Below are 20588 nucleotides of genomic sequence, written 5' to 3'. Positions count from 1 at the left end.
ATTGCCTGTTCTGTTCTTTTTTTCTCAAGGCATTAAATGCGTTTGTATTTTTCCTTACCTGTCAAAACTAATTTTTATGTTTAAAAGGCATTTTGTTTTTGAGTAAGTTAAAAATGATCTGTGCTATAGTACACACAATGCTTCAGTTCATGGAAACTCTAGGATCTTTGTTTGAGTTGTTACTCCTTAATCACATAAAAGTCTTATATATCGTGTAAACAGTGCCTCAGAGTTGTGTAATAGGTTGACTCTGTTGTAAGTTTATATCATGTATGAATGCATAATTTTTTCCTATATTGTTGGTATATTTGGATATTGAAGCAATAGAAGGAAGTTAACAGGTATTTTTACTTCGCTAAAGGTGTTAGTCGAAGATTAAAAGTAAGAAAACAAATTTCCTTACAAAAATTAAAATTGCCAGGATATTTCATATTTCAGAATCATGTTGTTTAGCTTCATTTCAGTAAAGAAATCAGTATTTTCCTGGGGAAGTCACTAATCCTTTCCAGAAGGGCTATAATTATTTGAATCCTATATAAACTTAAAATATGGTATGTGAATTTTTTTCCCAAACCTCCTTAGAAATACACTGTTATAAGTAAAAACTTGCTGTTAAATATATAAAGGATATGCAACTATTACCTTACTGAAAGTGTTCCTTCTTTTGAGGTTTACATTACTTGGCCTTTTTTCACTTTTAATGTTTTTTATTTACTGGGCAGGAGAAAGGGAGAGGCTGATAGAGCAACATTTACCTAATAAATAAATAACTCATCTTTTCAAAATATTTTCCTAGCACATCAAAGCTACCAAATGATCTGCTTGATTTACAACAGCCAACTTTTCACCCATCTGTACTTCCTATGTCAACTGCTTCTCAGGTAGCAAGTACATGGGGAGGTAAGCATTAATGAATTCTGCTTTTTATGTTGTATAGGCCACTCCCTTTCCCATTCTGTAGTGTTTTACTTATTTGTGTAGTTTTTGGTTACACTTGATAAGTGAGAATTTCAAAAATATTACCATGGCATTGAGGTCATTTTGTTCCTTGAAGACATTTTCATGTATTTGTAAATGTAATTTTGGAATTTCTTTTCAATTAAATTATGAAAAGTTTTAATAAAGGTGAAGAGGAAGGTCCCAGTGTATGTTGAAGTATGAACTCATTCTTTCAGTGTTGAGTAACTGTTCCATAATCAGAAAATGCCTAAGGGTTTTTTTGTTTTTGGCATAGGGAAAAAAGTGACTTACGGGAGAAAGAAAACTTCTGTCATGTAAATATCTGATAAGGTTCTAATAAAATTCACATGGTGTTATCAAGTAGTAAACTATGTTCTGACTGGGACTGTCATGACAATCTTTATGTTACTTGCATTTAAAACTTGTAGTTAGTTGAGACCTATAAGATTTTGGTACTCAAAGAATTTTCCCCTAATAGTAACAAGGAATGTTTGCTGCCCTGTAGTAGTTATTGATCTTAGGGTGACTATATCATGATCATTGACCTGGCATCTTTGAGGGATTGAACCTAGTCCATGTCAATTTTTAAGCAGTTTTGCGTAGACATATAGTATGCTTTCAAATTATTTCATTTGGTTGGTTGTGATGCTTCTGTTATATAAGTATTATTTTATGAACACTCAAAAATTATTTGCGAGTAAAAGGGGAGATATTCTGAGCAAAGATACGGTCTATAGAATAGGGAATGGCAGGCTACCTTAAAGTTTTATTGGTTCACATGTAAAATCTGAATTGATCAGCTTACTTCTCATAGCAAGATACAATTAATTATTCTCGAGAATTTTTATGTTAGTATGAATTAGACTTGTTCCCTCTATATTTTAATGATTAGAGTTTTAAGAACTTTTTTTCATTTTTTATAGTTAATTCTTGAGGCTCTGTGTAGTGTAATAGAGTGCAGTCTCTGAAGGCAGGAGTTTTTATTTATTTTGTTCAGTGCTATATTATCATTGCCTAGGATACTGATTTTTAATAAGTTTGTTGAATGAGTGGATGTTTTCTTTTTTTCTGGACAGGTTATTTCTGGTTCAGGATATGCCAGGTAACAGAAATAGTAAAACGCTAAAATACTAGATTTCTAGGCTAATCTTATGAGTCATGACTTGATTAAAAACAAAAAGACTTAGAAGATTAGTTTAATTTAGCTGAATCTTAAGTTCTCAGGGTTAATTCATAAAACTGATAAGCTAGTTTAAAGTCAATAAATATTTTAGAATTTTTTTATCTCAGTGAAACATAACAAATTTAGAAAGTATTTTTTTAAGATCCTAATGATATGTCCTAATTTTAGGATTTTTAATCTGGCAAAATTTACGTGTTTATTTTCTGCTTACTGTGAATTGTTTTAGAAGTTTAGTAGAATTGACATGACCATGTAAGCAGTTTTAGCTTGCTCCCCACTTCACACAAAAAAAGAAAAAAAACAAGTAGTTATTTCCTAAATAGATGAGAAATTTTACAGAAGTCTTAGTGAGAACTAATACATTTCAAAGAAACTAACTATGAAATTATTTTATTTGGATACTATATATAGTTAATTCTAATAATTAACAAATTAAAGAGTTTTGGCTTGGGATTATTGAACTCATATGAAGGCAGATAGACTGTTTCTGTGGGAGAATAATTTCACGAAATTTCAGCCTGTAGAAGTTGTTTAATGTCCTGTTAAAAGAAGTCCTTTCACAGCAGTCTGTGGGCAAATATTGTATGTAGGAACATACTTAATTATGTCTTATTTTCCTGTTCTAGGTTATTTTTCTCTTGCTACTATTTCCATCAAAAAGTCCTTTATATTTTAGCATTAGGCTTGTTATGTACAAGTGAGACCATTAAAAGTACTAAAAATACAAATCAAGAATGGTGGGAACAGAGGCTATAGCAGTTGACCATTATTTTTCCAAAAGCTTATCATTATATATGAGGAAAGGACAGTAATGTTTACTTTGAACCTCTCAACTTAAGAATTATATCTGTCTTGGGGCACCTGGGTGGCTCAGTGGGTTAAGCCTCTGCCTTCGGCTCAGGTCATGATCTCAGAGTCCTGGGATCGAGCCCCACATCGGGCTCTCCCCTCAGCGGGGAACCTGCTTCCTCCTCTCTCTCTGCCTGCCTCTCTACCCACTTGTGGTCTTTGTCTGTAAAATAAATAAATAAAATCTTTAAAAAAGAAAAAAGAATTAAATCTTGTCTTGACTTTGATATAAAGATAATTGATTTCTGAGCCGATGATAATTTCAGAGTTTTGACTTCTGCATAATTGGCTACCTGAAGAGTGTTTTGAGTCAAGAACTTTGAATACTTCCTAAATCAGTCAGTATATTTTTTATATCCAGGACATTCAGATTAAGATTTTTTACTTTATTTTTGAAATTAAAGTTAGATTGAGATGAGTAAATAAATCATATAAGTAAAAGGTTTTGATCATAACAGTAAAGTTTTTTGAAATTAACCATTTACCTAAACATTTGAAATATGTAACATTTTAACATCATGCTGCTTTTATAGCAAAGGTATGATTTTTTGATAATCCTAAAATTTTATTCTGTGTTTGTCTTGCTTTCATTTGCTAAAATGGTTTTTAATAGCAGAGTTAGTACTTTTTAAAACAGATTTGGCATTAATTTAGTTCTTACCATAAAGCACCACAGAGATGCTGTGTATTCCCAATCACAGGTAGTTAGTGATGCTAAATTAAAAGGAAGTAAGGATTGACTGTTTATTTAAAAGGCATTTAAGAGTCCACCTAAAAATGAACATGAAAGACAGAACACAAGCTCTTCTGTACCCCTCATTGCATTATTAATGAGCCTTTGATTTTTCAAGAAATGGTCTGGAGTCTGAATAGGCACTTCATGTTGAATACTAATATGTGAGAAGATTTAAGTTTATATCACCTTTAAAACTTTGTGTTATATCAAATCTAAAAATGAACAATATTATCAGCTCAGTACACTGATGTATGTCTTAAGCTAGATTTTAGAATTTAATTCAGGCAAAAAAGAATTACCATTCTGAAGTTAAATTTGCTTTACTCTCCACTGGTATGAAACACACAATGCTTTAGGGAAAACTTATTTGTGTCAATATAGGTATCCAGTATTTAGGACCTCAGCATTATAATATGTCTGCTATATTAATCCTCAATATTTGGGGATTATTTTTCTTTGACTGTTGTAACATAAAAAAACTTTTCTAGTAACTAATATAGGAATAATGGGAAAAAATATTTTTTAAAATAAAATACTTATTTATTTATTTTTCATTCACCTGTCTAGTGAATAAAGTTTAAGTAGGGGTAGCTGGAATGTTACTTTCTTTTAATCGTAATGGATTTGTTTTTATTAGTAGTAGTACAGTATCCACTAACAGATTAACATCATCTATATTATCTAATAATTCTGTCAAGTAGATTAAGGACTGTTTTTTCTTACTGTCTAGTCGACCTAAATACAGTCACACTTGCTTGTTTCTGCGTATTCTTCTCTAAGATGTTTCATATAATAGAAAATGATTGATAATAAGTACTTAGGTAAAACTCCATCATTCATCAGAGCAGCAGATAACTAATGTCTTTTCCCAAACGTGTCTTTTCTCATAAACTAATAGATCTGTAATAGCAGAATGTATTTTTTCGAATGACTTCTCTCATGGCTCTTTTGCATGAAAAACTAGAGATGTTTTGGGTCCGACCATGTATGAAGTACTTTAAAAACCTCATGCCACTATTCAGTATTTTAAAATAGTACTTTGAACAATTGATGAACTCTAAACAGTGCATCCCCTTCTTTATGCAGAAAGCAGTTAGAGTGGTCATCATTATAGGTTTTTTTTAGGACAGAAAACCTTTTTCTTGTTATCTGTTTTCTACTTCTTATTTCTTAATTACTTTTTTGGATTCTTTTCCCCCGTCATTCCATTTATTAAGGAGTGGGAGATGGGAAAGGTGTTGAACATGATTGTTTTAGTTTGAGTACTGTATCAGTGAATTTTGATACATTTGTAGGACTTTATTTTTGGGTGTAAATTGATGTTCTGTAGGAATACTTGATAGAAAAAGTCCTGTGTGATTAAAAAAAAAAATTAAAGTTTTAAAAAATGATTCTGTATAAGCCAGTGACCTCAATATTTTCTTGCTATTTCATTTTTTAAATAGTTTTAGGATTTGTGGAGCACCTGCTTTGAATTTATTGACTTTAGGGAAAAATGTATTTGTAATGAATGAGCTGGCTATTTTTAGGCTATTTTTGTGTTCTTACTGTTCTATCATACAGTTTTAGAGTAAAATACAGTGCTTAATATCATATTCTTAAGTGAGCATCACGAACTATAGGAGACAAGAATAGGCTTCTGGTTAAAAGTATAGAATGTAAAGGTTAGGAGGGTTTTGCTGCTAATGATGAGTGGTTTTTAGTCATTAGAATGGTGATTATCTTGAATGAGGTATAAGTATAGTAAATACCTGATTCTAAAATAACTTTAAAAGTAGGATTTGATAATAATACACATTTGGTACCATCCTAATATGGAATAGTACTTTTGTTACTACTTTAGTAAATCATTTAAAGCCTTAATGATTTCGCTTTAGAACTCTTAACTGGACCTTCATTGTGGTTCCCAGTCTATGAAATGGCCACCATTCTTTTGTCTCTGTTCTTAATTTTTCTAAAATTCCTTTCCTGTTTCTAAATCATGAGACCTTTTCTTCATCTTTATTTTTTTAAATTTCTACCTCTGAACCTATTTAAGACTTACCCCACATGTTATAAATAGCCCTTTACCCCTAATTTTCTTTGTTTTTTGATATTTTACTTACGCCACACACGTACTACACTGGTTGTTTATATCTTTCACTTGAATAAGCATAGGTATGCCATGAAAGCCAATACATTCCCATATAGGGTGGGGAACACGGTCCAGGGTTGGTGGTTCTTTTATCGATGCATTTTGGTTATTTTCTTTTTCACCTATTGGCTTCCTGATGTTAGAGAGCAGATCTGTCCTTAGTATGCTACAGATGTTAATTGGACACATTAATGTTTTCTTCGTAGGATTCATTTTAAAAGATATTAAATGTAGTTCTTCCATCTTGATGACGATGATTAGGTATTTTGCACTTAAGATTAATAAACAATAATATAGCTGCTACTTTTCACTTTGCATCTTTTGACTAATTACAATACTAATTAATTTACTTCCTTTCTTCATTTTGCTGTAATGCACTTGGACTACACAGATCCTTTCTCTGCTACTGTAGATGCTGTTGATGATGCCATTCCAAGCTTAAATCCTTTCCTCACAAAAAGTAGTGGTGATGTTCACCTTCCCATTTCTTCAGATGTATCCACTTTTACTACTAGGACACCTACTCATGAAATGTTTGTTGGTAAAGTACCATTTAACCTTTCTTTCCAATTAATGTTTATACTGCCTAAGTATTTTTTACATATTCATTAATTATTTTTAAGGCGCTGCAATAATTATTTTGGATTTTATTATCAATTTTTAAAATAAACTAAATAACAATAATATAGTGACATTTAAAAATTAGTATCCCTAATTTTATTTAATCCAAGTTTTTAGGAAAGAAGATTTCCTTTGAAGTTGTGGGTTGGTGTTTTTATTTTTGGATTTTTTTTTTTTTTTTAGTGTGTTGTTTTCCATCATTATTATAGTGTGATACTCAAGCAGTCTAACATCATTTATCACATTTTCCCCCCATGTTTTGTTTATTAATTCAGAGAGTTGGCTATAGGATAACATCTCTTACACTTACTAATATGTATGTACTTATATCTTTCCCTCTTTGTTTAGGAGAGAGGATGGTTATCATTCTCAGTAGCTATCTTTTTTTTTTTTCTTTTTTGAACTGTGAATAGTACAGTTTTAGATCGTCTTAAATCCATACATACCCTCTGTCCCATTCTTAAGGGTTTCACTTCATTGTTAGCCTGGAGATAAATGACAAGTAGAAAATGAAAACTAAATTGCCTTTAGTTGTGGTATAAAAATCTGTAAAAAGGTAAAATTTCACTCCAGAGTTACACAAGGAAATCTTATGAATATATAGAATCTTATGAATATATAGTAACCTGAAATTAACAATTTTCAACCCCGTGAAAAGATTCTGAACACCCCTTAAAAGATGATGAAACTGGGGCGCCTGGGTGGCTCAGTGGTTTGGGCTGCTGCCTTCGGCTCGGGTCCTGATCTCAGGGTCCTGGGATCGAGCCCCTCATCGGGTTCCCTGCTCCGCAGGAAGCCTGCTTCCCTCTCTCTCTCTCTCTCTCTCTCTCTCTGCCTGCCTCTCTGCCTACTTGTGATCTCTGTCTGTCAAATAAATAAATAAATCAATCTTAAAAAAAAAAAAAAAAAGATGATGAAACTGCTTTTATTCACCAGAGAAACAACTTTTAAGGCGATACAAATTTAAATCTGTGTTTAAAGCAGCATGTTAAAAGTCAGCTGTGTACCCTAAATAGACACTTAGCCACATTCTGAACATTCTGTTCGATACATATGAGGAGGTGGAAGAGAGGTGACTAGAAAAGAGTAGTTGGGAGATTTTAGGAAGTTCCAAGGCAGGTGCTGTCATTATATATAACTAGTCTCATAGCTCCAAATTCTAAGAATCAATTGCAGGCATTCCTTCATGTCATTGTAACATATTATAAATTAAGTATAAAGTGGCTGAAACTAAATTTCATATTTTGCTACTCTTCAGAAGAATTGTTAAATGCTGTACCTTATTTGCTTGGTAAAAAAAGGTTACTTGAGTTAACCTTGGAATGTGGTTTTCTAATAAGTTTATATTTTCTTTATACTTACTGAATATGAGCTAGCATGTATTTAGTGGGTCTGGCTTCTTGTATCATTAAGTCAGTTGCTTTAATTGGGGGTATGAAACAGCTATGTCTTTATTTTTGGTCTTAAAATTTCTGTCTTTAGGTCAGACCAGTACATGTGCTTCAGTATGTCAGTCTTCTATTTACCCTAGAGGGACAGAATGCTATAGGCTATAGCTATTTCACATTGAAACAGAACCAGAGTAAAAATATAAAAAATTCTGTGAGAGTTAATTATTATTTACGCTTTTCAAGGAAACCCTTTAACAGAAGGAATGTACTAGAAATGTCCTTTTCCTAATGTTTAAGTTTAAGGCTAAGGCCTTTGGGTTGGGGCAAAAGGAAGACCAAAAAGCAAAGAAAGTTAGTAAAATTGATGGCCATATATGCTAAGGTGAGTAGGTGCATTTGAAGATTAAAATCCTAGAATTGGTGATTGTAAGCTTGTGAGGACCTCCAGAGAATATTTGGTCAAGTTCTCAACTCTCATATTGGTAACAGAATTACTACCATTTTTATGGATGATCATGTGAGTGAGTAAAGTTAATGTCCTGAGACAACCTGGCTGATAGGAGCAAAAGCTTGAAGCAGGAATCCGGTGTCTTTGCTTTACAGAGCCCTTTCCTTATGAAAGTGTTGTCTTTATTTAAACTCTTACATTCTTTGAGTGTAAATAGTATAAATGAAAGTATAAATTATACTTAAAATACATTCATCTGTCAAGTTTTATCATTAGCAAAAACTTACTGTTTAGTACTTGTGCTTTTGTAAAAGTGAGTCTAGAATGGGAAAATGTAAATCACTCATGTCAACCTAGGTCATTAGTCTAGAACAAGAATCAGCAAACCTTTTCTCAAAGGATCAGAGTGGAAATATTTTTGGCTCATGAGTCATATAGTCTGTTGCAGCTATCAGCTTTGGCATTATAGCATAAAGGTAGCCATAGACAATACATAAATGCGCATTTGGCTGTGTTCCAGGAAAACTTTATTCACAAAGACATGCAGCTGTAGTTTGCGAATGCCTGTCCTAAGAAGAGGCTTTATAATAAGAAGCCATTTAATCCACATTAAAAGTTCTTGAGAAGTAGGGTTGTATAATAAAAATTCCAACAGTTTCTTACTCATAGCATGAAAGGGCCACCCAAGGTATGTCATTCCTACAGCTGTGTTAGCCAGGTTTCTGTTGCTCGGTGGCACATGTGACTAGTGTCTACCATATTAGAGCAGATTTTTAAAAATTTCTGTTACTAGAAGTTTTGGGATAGTGCTTCTGTAGAATAGTGGTCAGCAAACGTTTTATGTAAAGAGCCAGATAGTAAATACTTCAGACTTTACAGGATATATAAAATCTATGTTACATATTCTTCTTTTATTTTCTTTCATTTTTAAAAAATATCTGTTTGAAAATGTAAAAACCTTCTTTAACTCATGTGGCCATATTAAAAATAGGCCTCTGGCTATAATTTGCCAACCTCTGCTCTAAAGGATTAAGAACGACTGAGAAAAATCAGAGAACAGCTACATAGACACCCTCTAACTCGTTCAGAGTAGGACATTGGTCTGATGATGTGAACCCCAGTGTACAAAGTAGCTTATCCTCATTAAAGCAGTTATAAGTCAAGAAGAATGGGTTGATGATCCCAGCTATGCCATGTCTGTGACCTTGTTCAGGCCTGCTTACTCATCTGTAAAAGAAGACCTCAGAAGACATGTTAACATTGACTAAAACGCCAACTGCTGCTTATTTCTCTAAGGAAATACATGTTGGTTATTTTTAAAATTTTGTTGTGAATATATTTTAAATAGAATATTCATAATGGAGACTTAAGTGCTTTTTAAAATAAGTTATAATGTGAAGAACACTAAGAGCTTGGACTCTCCTGTCTTTGTTCTGTTTGTTCATTTGTTTTTTAATTATTCCATTTCACTCTTAACTGTTCCTCCTCATTTTTCTCTTCCTTTTTTTCTGTCTCCCTCCCCCTTCCCCCCCATGTATGCCTTGTCAGATTCTTTTTGTGGCACTCAAGCTTATCCTAATACTACCCTTATGTGCCATGAGCCTTCTACCGTAGCTGGTTTATTTGGAGGTAGGTAATGGTATCTCTAAAGTTTATCAGTTTGTTTATGCAGGAGGGAGTTCTTTGTTTTCTTTAAAATGAGGGTTTTTTTTCTTTTTTTAATTTGGTTAAGAAAAAATATACTTGCTTTTGAGGAACAGATCATTTTTTCCCTAATTTTGCTTGTCTTAAATAAACACAGGATTGTTCTGTGAGTGGATACTTGTCATCTCCCCACTTTAATCTGTACTCAAAAGGTTCACATTTTCAGAGGAGCTTATAACATTTTATTATTACAAGCTTATGGAATTTAAAGCTCTTTATATAGTGATAGAATACTAAATAATTTTGACTTAAACAGTTGTGGCACAGATGTAGGGAGATTCTCCTGGAAATAGGCGTGCTTTGCCAGCACTATGCAAAGGCAGAAGAAACCAGGAACAGTTTCCAGAGAGGCATGGCCATTTTGATACTCATTTCTGTCTTTCCAAACATGTTCTAGGCCAGTGCAGTGATAATGAAACCCCCAAATCCAGCTGATTTTATTTTTTTCTTTTTGGTGCATAGGAGTTGATTATCTTAGTTCAGTTGGGATTGAAAAGTAGGTTTGACACAAGTGAAGAATGAGGCTCTTGACTGGCAGACTTGGGCATGATTAAAAAGATTTAAAAATGGAAATTATGAGGACATTTGATGGAAAGTATGTGTTTAGTATTCAGTGAATTTGCATTTGAATTCCTTTTTGAATTCCAGTTCTACGCCCTTACCTGTGTGACTTGAAACAAGTATTTGACCTTTCTTAAGCCTATGAAAATTGGGATAATAATAACTTACAGGATTGTCATGAGATTTACATATATGACTGTATAAAATCTAGCGCTATGCCTGGTATGTAGAATTATCATTAAAACTACTACTGAAAATTATCTTGTGTATGCAAATCATTTTATATTTGTTATTATTTAATCATCAGATACAGCCTTGAACACATTTTTCATTGCTTTTAGACTTTATTAAAACTGCTATGGTTGTTCACTTTTTTGGCCCAGCATTTGCTGTGAGAAGCTCAAGAAGTTCATATAACTTTAATAGTGAATAAATATAATTACTATAGCTGTAATAATACAATTTTCTTTTTCTGCCTACTAGTTTATATAAAATGAAATACTTGGGATAAACTGAAAACCCCTAAAAGATTCTGAAATCAGATAATCTGAGGTTTAAGTCTTGGTTTTGCTACTTAATAAATCTTTGACCTTGAGTAACATTGTTTAAGCTCTTTATTTCCTCATCTGTAAAATGAGGATAATAATGACTATCTCATAGGGTTATTGTGAAGTTTAAATAATATACTGTTTATAAAGCTCTTGCATTAGTGTTTCATAGAGTTTAATAAATAGTAGAAGTTACTTTCACAGCAAGTATGAGATCTAATTTATTATGGAACTACCTCTAAAATCCCTTAACAAAATGGTGTGTTTTTCTGGACGGTATTTGGAATGCCTTTCTGTCCCCAAAGCTTGTTCATCTTGTACCATGCAGTTAATTTATTATCGTCCTCCTGATATATGCTCTGCCAGGCAGTGATTTCTAAATGTTGATCTATGAACTACTGATGGTCAGTGGTAGAGTTTTCACTGGGCCTTGGTGAAGTGAAAGAGTAGGCAGTTCAATGTCATGATTATTTTACATAGTTAACCTTAACTCAGAACTTGTTCATCTTTTTTTTTTTTTGTCTCTGAATTTTCCTTTTGAGATGGTGATAGTAGTTTTTAATCTTTGTTTTAAGTAACTTTAAAAAATTAAATCCTGGGAAGCCTTGGTGGCTCAGTAGGTTAAGCCACTGCCTTTTCGGCTCAGGTCATGATCCCAGGGTCCTGGGATGGAGTCTGGCATGGGGCTCCTTGCTCAGCAGGGAGTCTGCTGCTCCCTCTGCCTGCTATTTCCCCTGCTTGTGTGCGTGCACATGCTCTCTCTCTCTCTCTGATTAAAAAAAAACAACAACAAAACAAAACCCTAAGTCTCCCAAAAAATGACTTGGGATAAAAGGCCATTAAGTTGATAATGTTCATTGAAATGAAAATGTAGAACTCTTACCTAGAAGATGTGTTACTACTTAAAATATTGTTATTTTGAAATACATTGCTTGCTTCCCTAGGAGCCAATCAGATATTACAATTTATAGAAAAATTTCTTTTTACTTTTTGCATACCTAGAGACGTTTTTAAATTTGAGGTGCTAGCTCTGGGTTACTTTATATCCTCTCGAACTTTTTACACTTTTAGGTAGTAGTCTTGTAATTGCACAGACTGATGCCCCTAGGGACCATAGTAAATGGCTCCTCTCTTTAAAGAAAGTAATAAATGGATTACTGTAGAAAGATAGGTTTATCTCTGATATTAACCAGATTCTAGAAAGGTGGGATAAAAGAGGAGAAAACGGGAATTTGATAGGCTATCCTGTTTATAAATTATTATGTATATTTCCTAAACTTTGGAGACCTAGCCAGCGAACTGTTTCCAGAATCACTTAAAGAACAATTTGTGTATTTCTTAAATTGATGGTTCTATGGGCACAAAATTAAGCACAGTAGAGTTTTGTCTTCTTGAGTAGATGCATAAGTTCTCATAGAGAAGAACCAGTGAGCCCATGGTGTAATTCTTAAACAGCTTGTACACTTTAAAATGTTGTTAGGGGCACCTGGGTGGCTCAGTCAATTAAGCATCTTCCTTTGGCTCAGATCATGATCCCAGAGTCCTAGAATCGAGCCCTGCATCAAGCTCCCTGCTGTGTGGGCAGCCTGCTTCCCCCTCTCCCTCTGTCTGCTGCTCCCCCTCCTTATGCTTCTCTCTCTCTCTCTCTTTCTCTGTCAAATGAATAAATAAAATAAAATAAAATGTTATTAAACTAGTAGAAACATCTTGATGAATGGTCAGATTTATATACTAACTTATTTTATACTTTGATAGTGTTTGTGTTCTCACTGTATGACCATTGTGGTGGTGGTGGTGGTTTAAGATTTTATTATTTATTTGAGAGAGACAAAGAGCTTGAAAGAGCGAGAGGGAGAGAGCGCATGCTGGAACACAGGGGAGGGGCAGAAGAAGAGGGAGAACAGATTCCCCACAGAGTAGGGAACTTGATGCAGGGCTCAATCCCAGGACTCTGGCTGGGATCATGACCTGAACCTAAAGCAGATGCAGATGCTTAACCAACTAAGCCATGCAGGTTCCCCTGACCATTGTTTTTAAGAGTGGTTTAAGAAGTAATTATGGAATAAGAACTTTTAAAAAAAGATTTATTTATTTGAGAGAGTGTATACAGTGTGCATGCAGAAGCAGAGGCAGAGGGAGGGAGAATCCCAAGCAGACTCTCCCAGGTGAGGGCAGAGCCTGGACTCCTGCTGATCCTAGGACCCTGAGGTCGTGACTTGAACTGAAACCAAGAGTCAGCAGCTTAACCAACTGAGCCACCCAGGTGCCCCTGGAATAAGAACATTTTTAAAAACTTGTGTCCTTTGGAATACTCGATAGATCTAAAGGGTTACTTTTAAAGGGGGAACCTAAGGATTAATGCATTGTAACTTTCAGAATCCTCTTCTCAAATGAACTTAAACCATATTGCATTTAATTAATAATTTAAAGGTGGAAGGAAGGTGAGAGAAATAATGGAAGGTGAGTAGGTTGTCGGGGAGAGGGGAAAGATTCCAGGATCTAAGTAGAATCTCTAAGTAGATATTTTTTAAAATACTGTAGAATATTTACTTCATTACCAAGTGATCCTTTGCATTGTGTATATATTTTACTTCATGCACAGTCCTGGAATTTTAGATGTGTTTAGTTTTCTAAAAATAATCAGTACATAAAATTAAGGTAAAAAGATAAAAATTTTATTTTTGTAATGAAACAAACTTAGTAGTACAACTTCAGTTGCTCTTTTGTTAGTTTTCTTTGTCAGTAGGATGATTTTGTTACAGAAAAATGTCATCACCACAAAAAGATGGAATAGTGTTAAGAAACATTTTGCTTGAAGGATTGGCCTTGTTTTTCATTGGGGGAATTTATTGCTTTTTCTATCCTATTGTCGTCATTATTAAGAGCTGTAAATGTAGATATATTAAAGAATTGAGCTTTTTCCACTTTGGTTTTCCTTAGGATTCACTCCATCTCCAGTTGCACAGCCACATCCTTCAGCTGGCCTTAATGTTGACTTTGAATCTGTGTTTGGAAATAAATCTACCAATGTTATTGTAGATTCTGGGGGTAAGAAAAAATTGTTCTGTTAACATTATTATAATGTTCTCATTTAGATTCTGTGCAAGGACAGATAATAATATCTTTTGAACATATGTAAATAGATTAAATTGGAGTAAGCCAGTGAAGTTGTTTCTCTTCTCCCAGCTACTAGATGAGAAGAACTTCAAGGGATTATTAACTGTTACCCATTTCTTATTGGCAGTTTTGATTCTGGGAGGATTTTGTTTCTCCTAGAGCTAAATGAGATCTTCCTCATATTAGATTGGTAAATTGCTAATGGTTATGTGTAGAATGTTGTGCTTTGTAGTCATTACAATTTTCACCTTTACTGAAATGAAATTGGCTTTTCTGAAAAATAGGAAAAATAAAACATTTGGTACCTGACTTGTTGAGACAGTCGGTGCTTAACCAACTAGAAGTATTAAGTACCAGAGCTCTAGGGGCTTTTTGTTATTTTAAGGATGGTTCTTTCTGTAGTGTCCTTGTTCATTTGTCTTAAAATTGGGACTTATATAAATTTGTAGAGCCAAGTTTCCATTTAGTATTTTGTTACTCCAAAGTTTGTAAAGATTAAGAGTTTCCATGAAATTTATTATTCTTACCATGGAATGACCTTTGATTTTAATTAGTAAATAAGTTCAAGTCATTTGAAGAAACATAGTGAGGTGTTTTTGATTTTATAATATTCGATTATACAAAAAGTAAGCAATCTTATAAAGAGTATGTATGGACTAAGAATTTTTTTTCTCTGTGCACTAGTTGGTTTATAATTACATTTTTGGATGCATTTGGCTTTTTCCTTTTCAGTTTGTTTTTCTGGGGAAAAGGATAAAGTAAATAGAGATCAGCTACTCATATTTTGTACACCACAAAGTTTTGGTGACTTTGTTTTTATCAGTCCTGCATCATGTTACTGAGTCCTTTACTGGATTTGTTTGAATGGATTCACTTTTCTCGCTTTGGTAGAGAACCTTAAGGGATCTATTTTATTTTCATTTCTAAGCAATCTATTTAGTAGATGGTTTAATGTCATTGGAGCATAAGGCTAGCAATTTCTTAGGTATAATTTAGGTTAACCGTTTTTAGACAGAAGAAAAGTGATAAATGGTACATTTTTACTTCCTTCTAATGTTGTGGTTTACATATACCTTGCATATTCTACTCTGAAGAATGTAAAAAGGTCTACAAAATATTTATTAGATGAAACATTTTTCAAAGGAACAGAGATGTATTTTTTGTCTATATTTCTTCAGGTATAAGGGAATCTTCAGAAAATCTTGCCAGTGAGGGGGAGAATTCCATTCCATTCCCTTCTCTTTCACAACTTTGGAATAAGAATTGTTTACTTGAATGCTTCTTTCTCGTCCCCTTTAACCTTAATATAATTTTTTTTAAAGATTTTATTTATTTATTTGACAGAGAGAGAGAGATCACAAGTAGGAGAGGGTAGGGGGAAGCAGGCTCCCTGCTGAGCAGAGATTCCTGATGTGCTCTATCCCAAGACCCTGAGATCATGGCCCGAGCCGAAGGCAGAGACCCAGCCCACTGAGCCACCCGGGTGCCCCTAACCTTAATATAATTTTGTCATGAAATAAGACATGACAGATCTTTTCAATCAGTTCACTTTGAAATGGTGAATTTCTCCCTCTTCCATTTAAAGTCATTAATTAATGCCCCATGGAGGACTTTTCCTGCAGACGAATAAGTAGAAAAGGCAGAGATCCCTGTAGAAAGCTAGCACCATAAAGTCCCTTACAAATCCTGTTTCATCTGTTTGTAACTTTAAGGCTTTGATGAACTAGGTGGACTTCTCAAACCAACAGTGGCCTCTCAGAACCAGAGTCTTCCTGTTGCTAAACTCCCACCTAACAAGTTAGTATCTGATGACTTGGATTCATCCTTAGCCAACCTGGTGGGCAGTAAGTATTCTTTGGATTCTTTTAATCTTCTTCACAATTAATTGTATTATAAAAATGAGTCTAGTTTTTAAATGCTTTCTTTATTTCCTGTTGTAGATCTTGGCATTGGAAATGGAACTACTAAGAAGTGAGTGTTTTATATGTATTATTTCCCCCATGTACCATTTAGAGGTTGATTTGGCTTTCATTTCAAAAGTATGTGTAGACCTGTCATCTGCATATTAAATGCTTTTTGTTTAATCTAAGTATATAGTAAAGAAATTTTACAATTATAGACATTTAACATTCTCACTGATGTTTATTTAAAGTGATGTAAATTGGAGTCAGCCAGGTGAAAAGAAGCTAACTGGAGGATCTAACTGGCAGCCAAAGGTTGCACCAACCACTGCTTGGAATGCTGCAACAATGGTGAGTTGAAAAGCTCACAGTAACATGACTAATTTAGGAGAATAACATGAAAATGTTTTTAAAGTGATAGCTGTAAGTGGGAGGATTTGTTTATTGGGTTTTAGATATATAAGTAATTTTTTATTTTTTTTTAAGGAAGCTGATTGACTATTTGCCAAGTATGTTTTAGTAGCCAACATTTATTTAAGGTTTACTTTGTATAAGCCATCATTCTAATTAATGTGTGATTTTTTTCTTCTGTAATCCTCAAATTAACTACATGTGGTGGTAACTATTACTGTCCTCACTGTGCAGATGAAATGGAGGCACAGAGTTACTACATAATATGCCTAGGATCCCAGAGTTTTTAAGTGATTGGGTGGACTTTTAGAATACAGGAAGCCTAACCGCAGAGCTTAAACTCTTTAATCATTACCCTCTACTTCTGATCTCAAATTTATTATGTATTTATCTAGAATATAAAATCATTAGTGTTTTTCTGATCTCACTATTGGTAATGTTTGGTTTTTGTTAATGTTGTCGAATAGTTCATAGAGTTGATTTTCCTTACTTGCTATAATTATATTCTTAAAATCCCCTAAACACTGAACCATTGCTAGGCTCACACGTACTACATGTGTACGTATTTCCTTTAGCAATGGTTCAGGGTTCACTGATTTACTATTGGGTTACTTTAACAACATAGGTGCAGCAAATAAGGAGAATTGCCTATATGTGTATGTACACACACACACACACACATATATATACACACATATACCCCTTACATTCATTATTATCTCAAATCCTAAAAAAATACTTGTTCTAGTAGATCCCCCCCCCCCTTTTTTTAAACAGAAAAGAAAATGTGGTTCGTAAGAGTTGCGTTTTACTTACTTACCAGAACCTGCAGCACTAAATTGAGAATCCAGCCCTATCTAGCTGGCTCCACAGCCAGAGAGCTTCTTGCAGTAGTATACTGCATTATTCCCTGTGTTCTCATCCTCTGGTCATTGTTATATCAGAGCCAAAACAAGACAGAATCTTATTTTGTTCAGCCTCAGCTGAGAATGAAGGTGTTAAGCAACAAATTTTTTACCACTCCATGCATGTCTGTGAAAGCACCACAAACATTAATTTTCGGGATCACAAATTTAGCAAGTAAGCAAATTTATAAATATATAAGGTATGAAAAATGAGGATTAATTTATATGTAGCATCTAGTACTGAAGAAGTTCTGCTAATGTTTTTAATCACTATAAGGTATGGTTGTCCCAGAGTAGCTTTATGGCTCTACCCCTGTCCTTAGTCAGCTGCTATTTCACTTGCGGGAAGTTTTCCCACATTAGAGAAAACCAGTTTCCTCCTCCTCTTCTTCTTCTTCTTTTTTAAAGATTTTATTTATTTGACAGAGAGAGAGAGATCACAAGTAGGCAGAGAGGCAGGCAGGGGAAAGCAGGCTCCCTGCTGCACAGAGAACCCCACTCGGGGCTCGATTCCAAGACCCTGAGATCATGACCTGAGCCGAAGGCAGAGGCTTAACCCACTGAGCCACCCAGGTACCCCAAACCAGTTTCTTCTTAAAGAAAAATTTAAAACAAGCTTTCTTAACAATATTCTGGAAATAAATAACATTTTGATTACACAGACTACACATTGTAGCCTTCCTGTTGTTAAAGACCACCATTATCCCTCTTATAGCCACTCTCTTGTATTAAATCACTTCCAGAGCACCACCTTGTTTTCCTGGGCTTAATCATATGTGAAAATTACCAGGGCTCAGCTAAAAATAATGTGCTAATAAAATTTGTGACATTATGTAAAGAGTTTTATTAGGTTTAATCATCTTAGATGAAAAATAAAAATTTAGCTAACTTGTTTTTGTTTTTTTTTAATTTAGCCACCTTTTTAAGGCAACACTTTTTCATTAATAGAGGTCACTGCCATTCTAATAAATCCTTGCATTAAGCTTGTTAGGTTTTACACATACATGTATCCTCACTATCTTGAGTCTGTTTACACTGCATTCTTGGGGAAGTTTGAATTGATAGCATCCCAATTACAAGAATAAAGTTAGGCAATTTCTCTTTGTAAGTATAAAACATCTAGAAAGCAGATTTTAGTTGAAATCCTTTCCCTCTGACTCTGAATCCCAGGTTTATCTGTACTGTAACAAACTTCACTGACCAGGGGATGACAAGAGGTTAGGTTAGTGGATTTTATACCATTTGGTGTGAATTACACATTGATAATACATGAAGACTGTTAAAAATCCAAATGCTGATATGAAAATATAATGAATATTTTATTATTTTGTATTAAATTGGTATTGACCTATATGAAATAATAGAAGTTTGTAGATAGCGCTTGACTTAAGATTGACTACCAGAATGTAATAGGCATTTAACTAGTTAAAATTTGTATGTAAGTTGATGATATTTATGCAACTGTGTCATTGTGTGTCATCTCTTAAGAATTTTCTTAAAATATTTATATGTATGTATATAATAGAGTTTCTTTTTTAATGACTAACATAGAGGGCTGGTGATGTGATTCACTACTTAGATAAACTGCTGCTTATGTCATTTCTTTACATTTCTAACCTTTTTATTAATCCATAAACACTGTCAAGGTTTTTGAACTTTTTTAAGTTAAAAAATTCATTGGTCTTTTATTAATCTGTATGATGATACTATACTACAAATTCTTTGAATTATTGCTTTCTTTTTTCCTGAGTGGTGGACATATGATTCAACCCTGTTTATGGGACGCACTGAATTTTGCAGTGTTGACACTACTGATAGATTTTATGTTTTATGATACTTGTCATAAACTATTAGATATGTAAGGGGATTATGTTAGAGACTAAATTTCCCTTGTCAACCTTGATAGTGTTTTAGTATAGGTGTTCTTCCATTAGATACCGGAAATACAAGGGATTTTAGGTAGTTAGTGAATGTACATGTGAACTAAAATGCTCTCTGTGTATTTTCTGTTGTGTAAGTATTTGTTCTAATCCAGTGTTATTGCATTATGTAATTGTTCTCCCTGGGAAAAACAGAATGGCATGCATTTTCCACAATACGTAAGTGACCAAAAACTAGCCTTTTTTGCAATAAATTGGCATGCTATTAACCACTGCTGTAGCAGAATCTCATAACCTTCCAGCTATTACTTTTTTCACATTCAGATTTTCAATGTGCCAGAAATTCTTTCTAGCATCTACTGATTTCATGGATGTGTTGCCGAATTGATTCTGATGGTGGCATGGGAAATACAGACTTTTTTTTTTTTCTTGCTTAACATTCTGCCATTTGCTGCCAGATGGCTGGGTGTCTGTGTGTGTATCTGTGCTGCCACTATGCACTTGATGATTTCTGAATGAAGGGAAATGTTGATTGTTGTAATGTTGAAAATAATAATTGCATGAAATCTTACAGGCTTCCGCTGTACTTGGCAGTTTGTCTGCTGCTCTTGCAGCTCTCAGTTTTTAAGTAGGGAGAGACCAATAAATCCTACATGCTCACTCAAATACTAAACTTTTAACTATTCACTTTAGTTATGCTTCGTTTAACTGCTCCACGCATATGTTCAAATTGCCGTGTGATTTCAGTTATTTTTTGTATTTCAGCAGTGTTATTGGTCTTTCTCCTGTATTCAGTTTCAGTTTTCATTATAAGATATCTCACACACACACACACACACACACACACACACACACACAGAGGAGATGTTGTTAAGACAGCAAATATATTTAAAATGATTTTGTGCTCACATTGTATATTTACAGAAAGCTTGAGGTAGGGTAGAAGGTGGAGGGGAACTTTAAACCTCGTAGGGGTAGGTGGTTCTTTTAAGTGTTTAAGAATAAACAGATTTAAAAACTTCTTGCTCCTCCAAATTGGTGCTTTGTAGAAGATTGTTTAATTTACAGAATAAATTACAAGAAGTGCTAATACACGTACTCTGTATAAAAACTGTGTGCCTTATAAAAGTAGTCACACTCGGTAGTGTTTTGAAATCTTTGAGGTTCTTTGAAAAAAATGAATTGAGGTCTTCAGAAGAACTTTTTGAAAGATAAGATTATTAATTGATTTGGGATCTT

The 20588-nt window shown here is 33.9% G+C and overlaps 1 protein-coding gene across 15 annotated transcripts in view; it reads left to right on the top strand.

The window, feature by feature from the left end:
* The window catches only part of PICALM (phosphatidylinositol binding clathrin assembly protein), a 111465-nt gene that overhangs the window by 70679 nt on the left and 20198 nt on the right, over positions 1-20588 (top strand). For 2 of the 15 annotated variants that reach the window (XM_059412230.1, XM_059412251.1), the window contains exons 12-19: positions 797-900; positions 6254-6403; positions 9871-9951; positions 14076-14183; positions 15965-16096; positions 16193-16223; positions 16405-16504; positions 19545-19568. In XM_059412230.1, the coding sequence (XP_059268213.1) occupies positions 797-900; positions 6254-6403; positions 9871-9951; positions 14076-14183; positions 15965-16096; positions 16193-16223; positions 16405-16504; positions 19545-19568 (730 nt within the window). The remainder of the gene's footprint in view (positions 1-796; positions 901-6253; positions 6404-9870; positions 9952-14075; positions 14184-15964; positions 16097-16192; positions 16224-16404; positions 16505-19544; positions 19569-20588) is intronic. The other 13 variants (XM_059412238.1, XM_059412235.1, XM_059412261.1 and 10 more) reach the window with 13 other exon arrangements.

This window comes from Mustela nigripes, chromosome 1 (genome assembly GCF_022355385.1).
Source record: "Mustela nigripes isolate SB6536 chromosome 1, MUSNIG.SB6536, whole genome shotgun sequence".
In the NCBI taxonomy this organism is placed as follows: domain Eukaryota; kingdom Metazoa; phylum Chordata; class Mammalia; order Carnivora; family Mustelidae; genus Mustela; species Mustela nigripes.
This window is presented reverse-complemented; position numbering and strand designations above follow the sequence as displayed.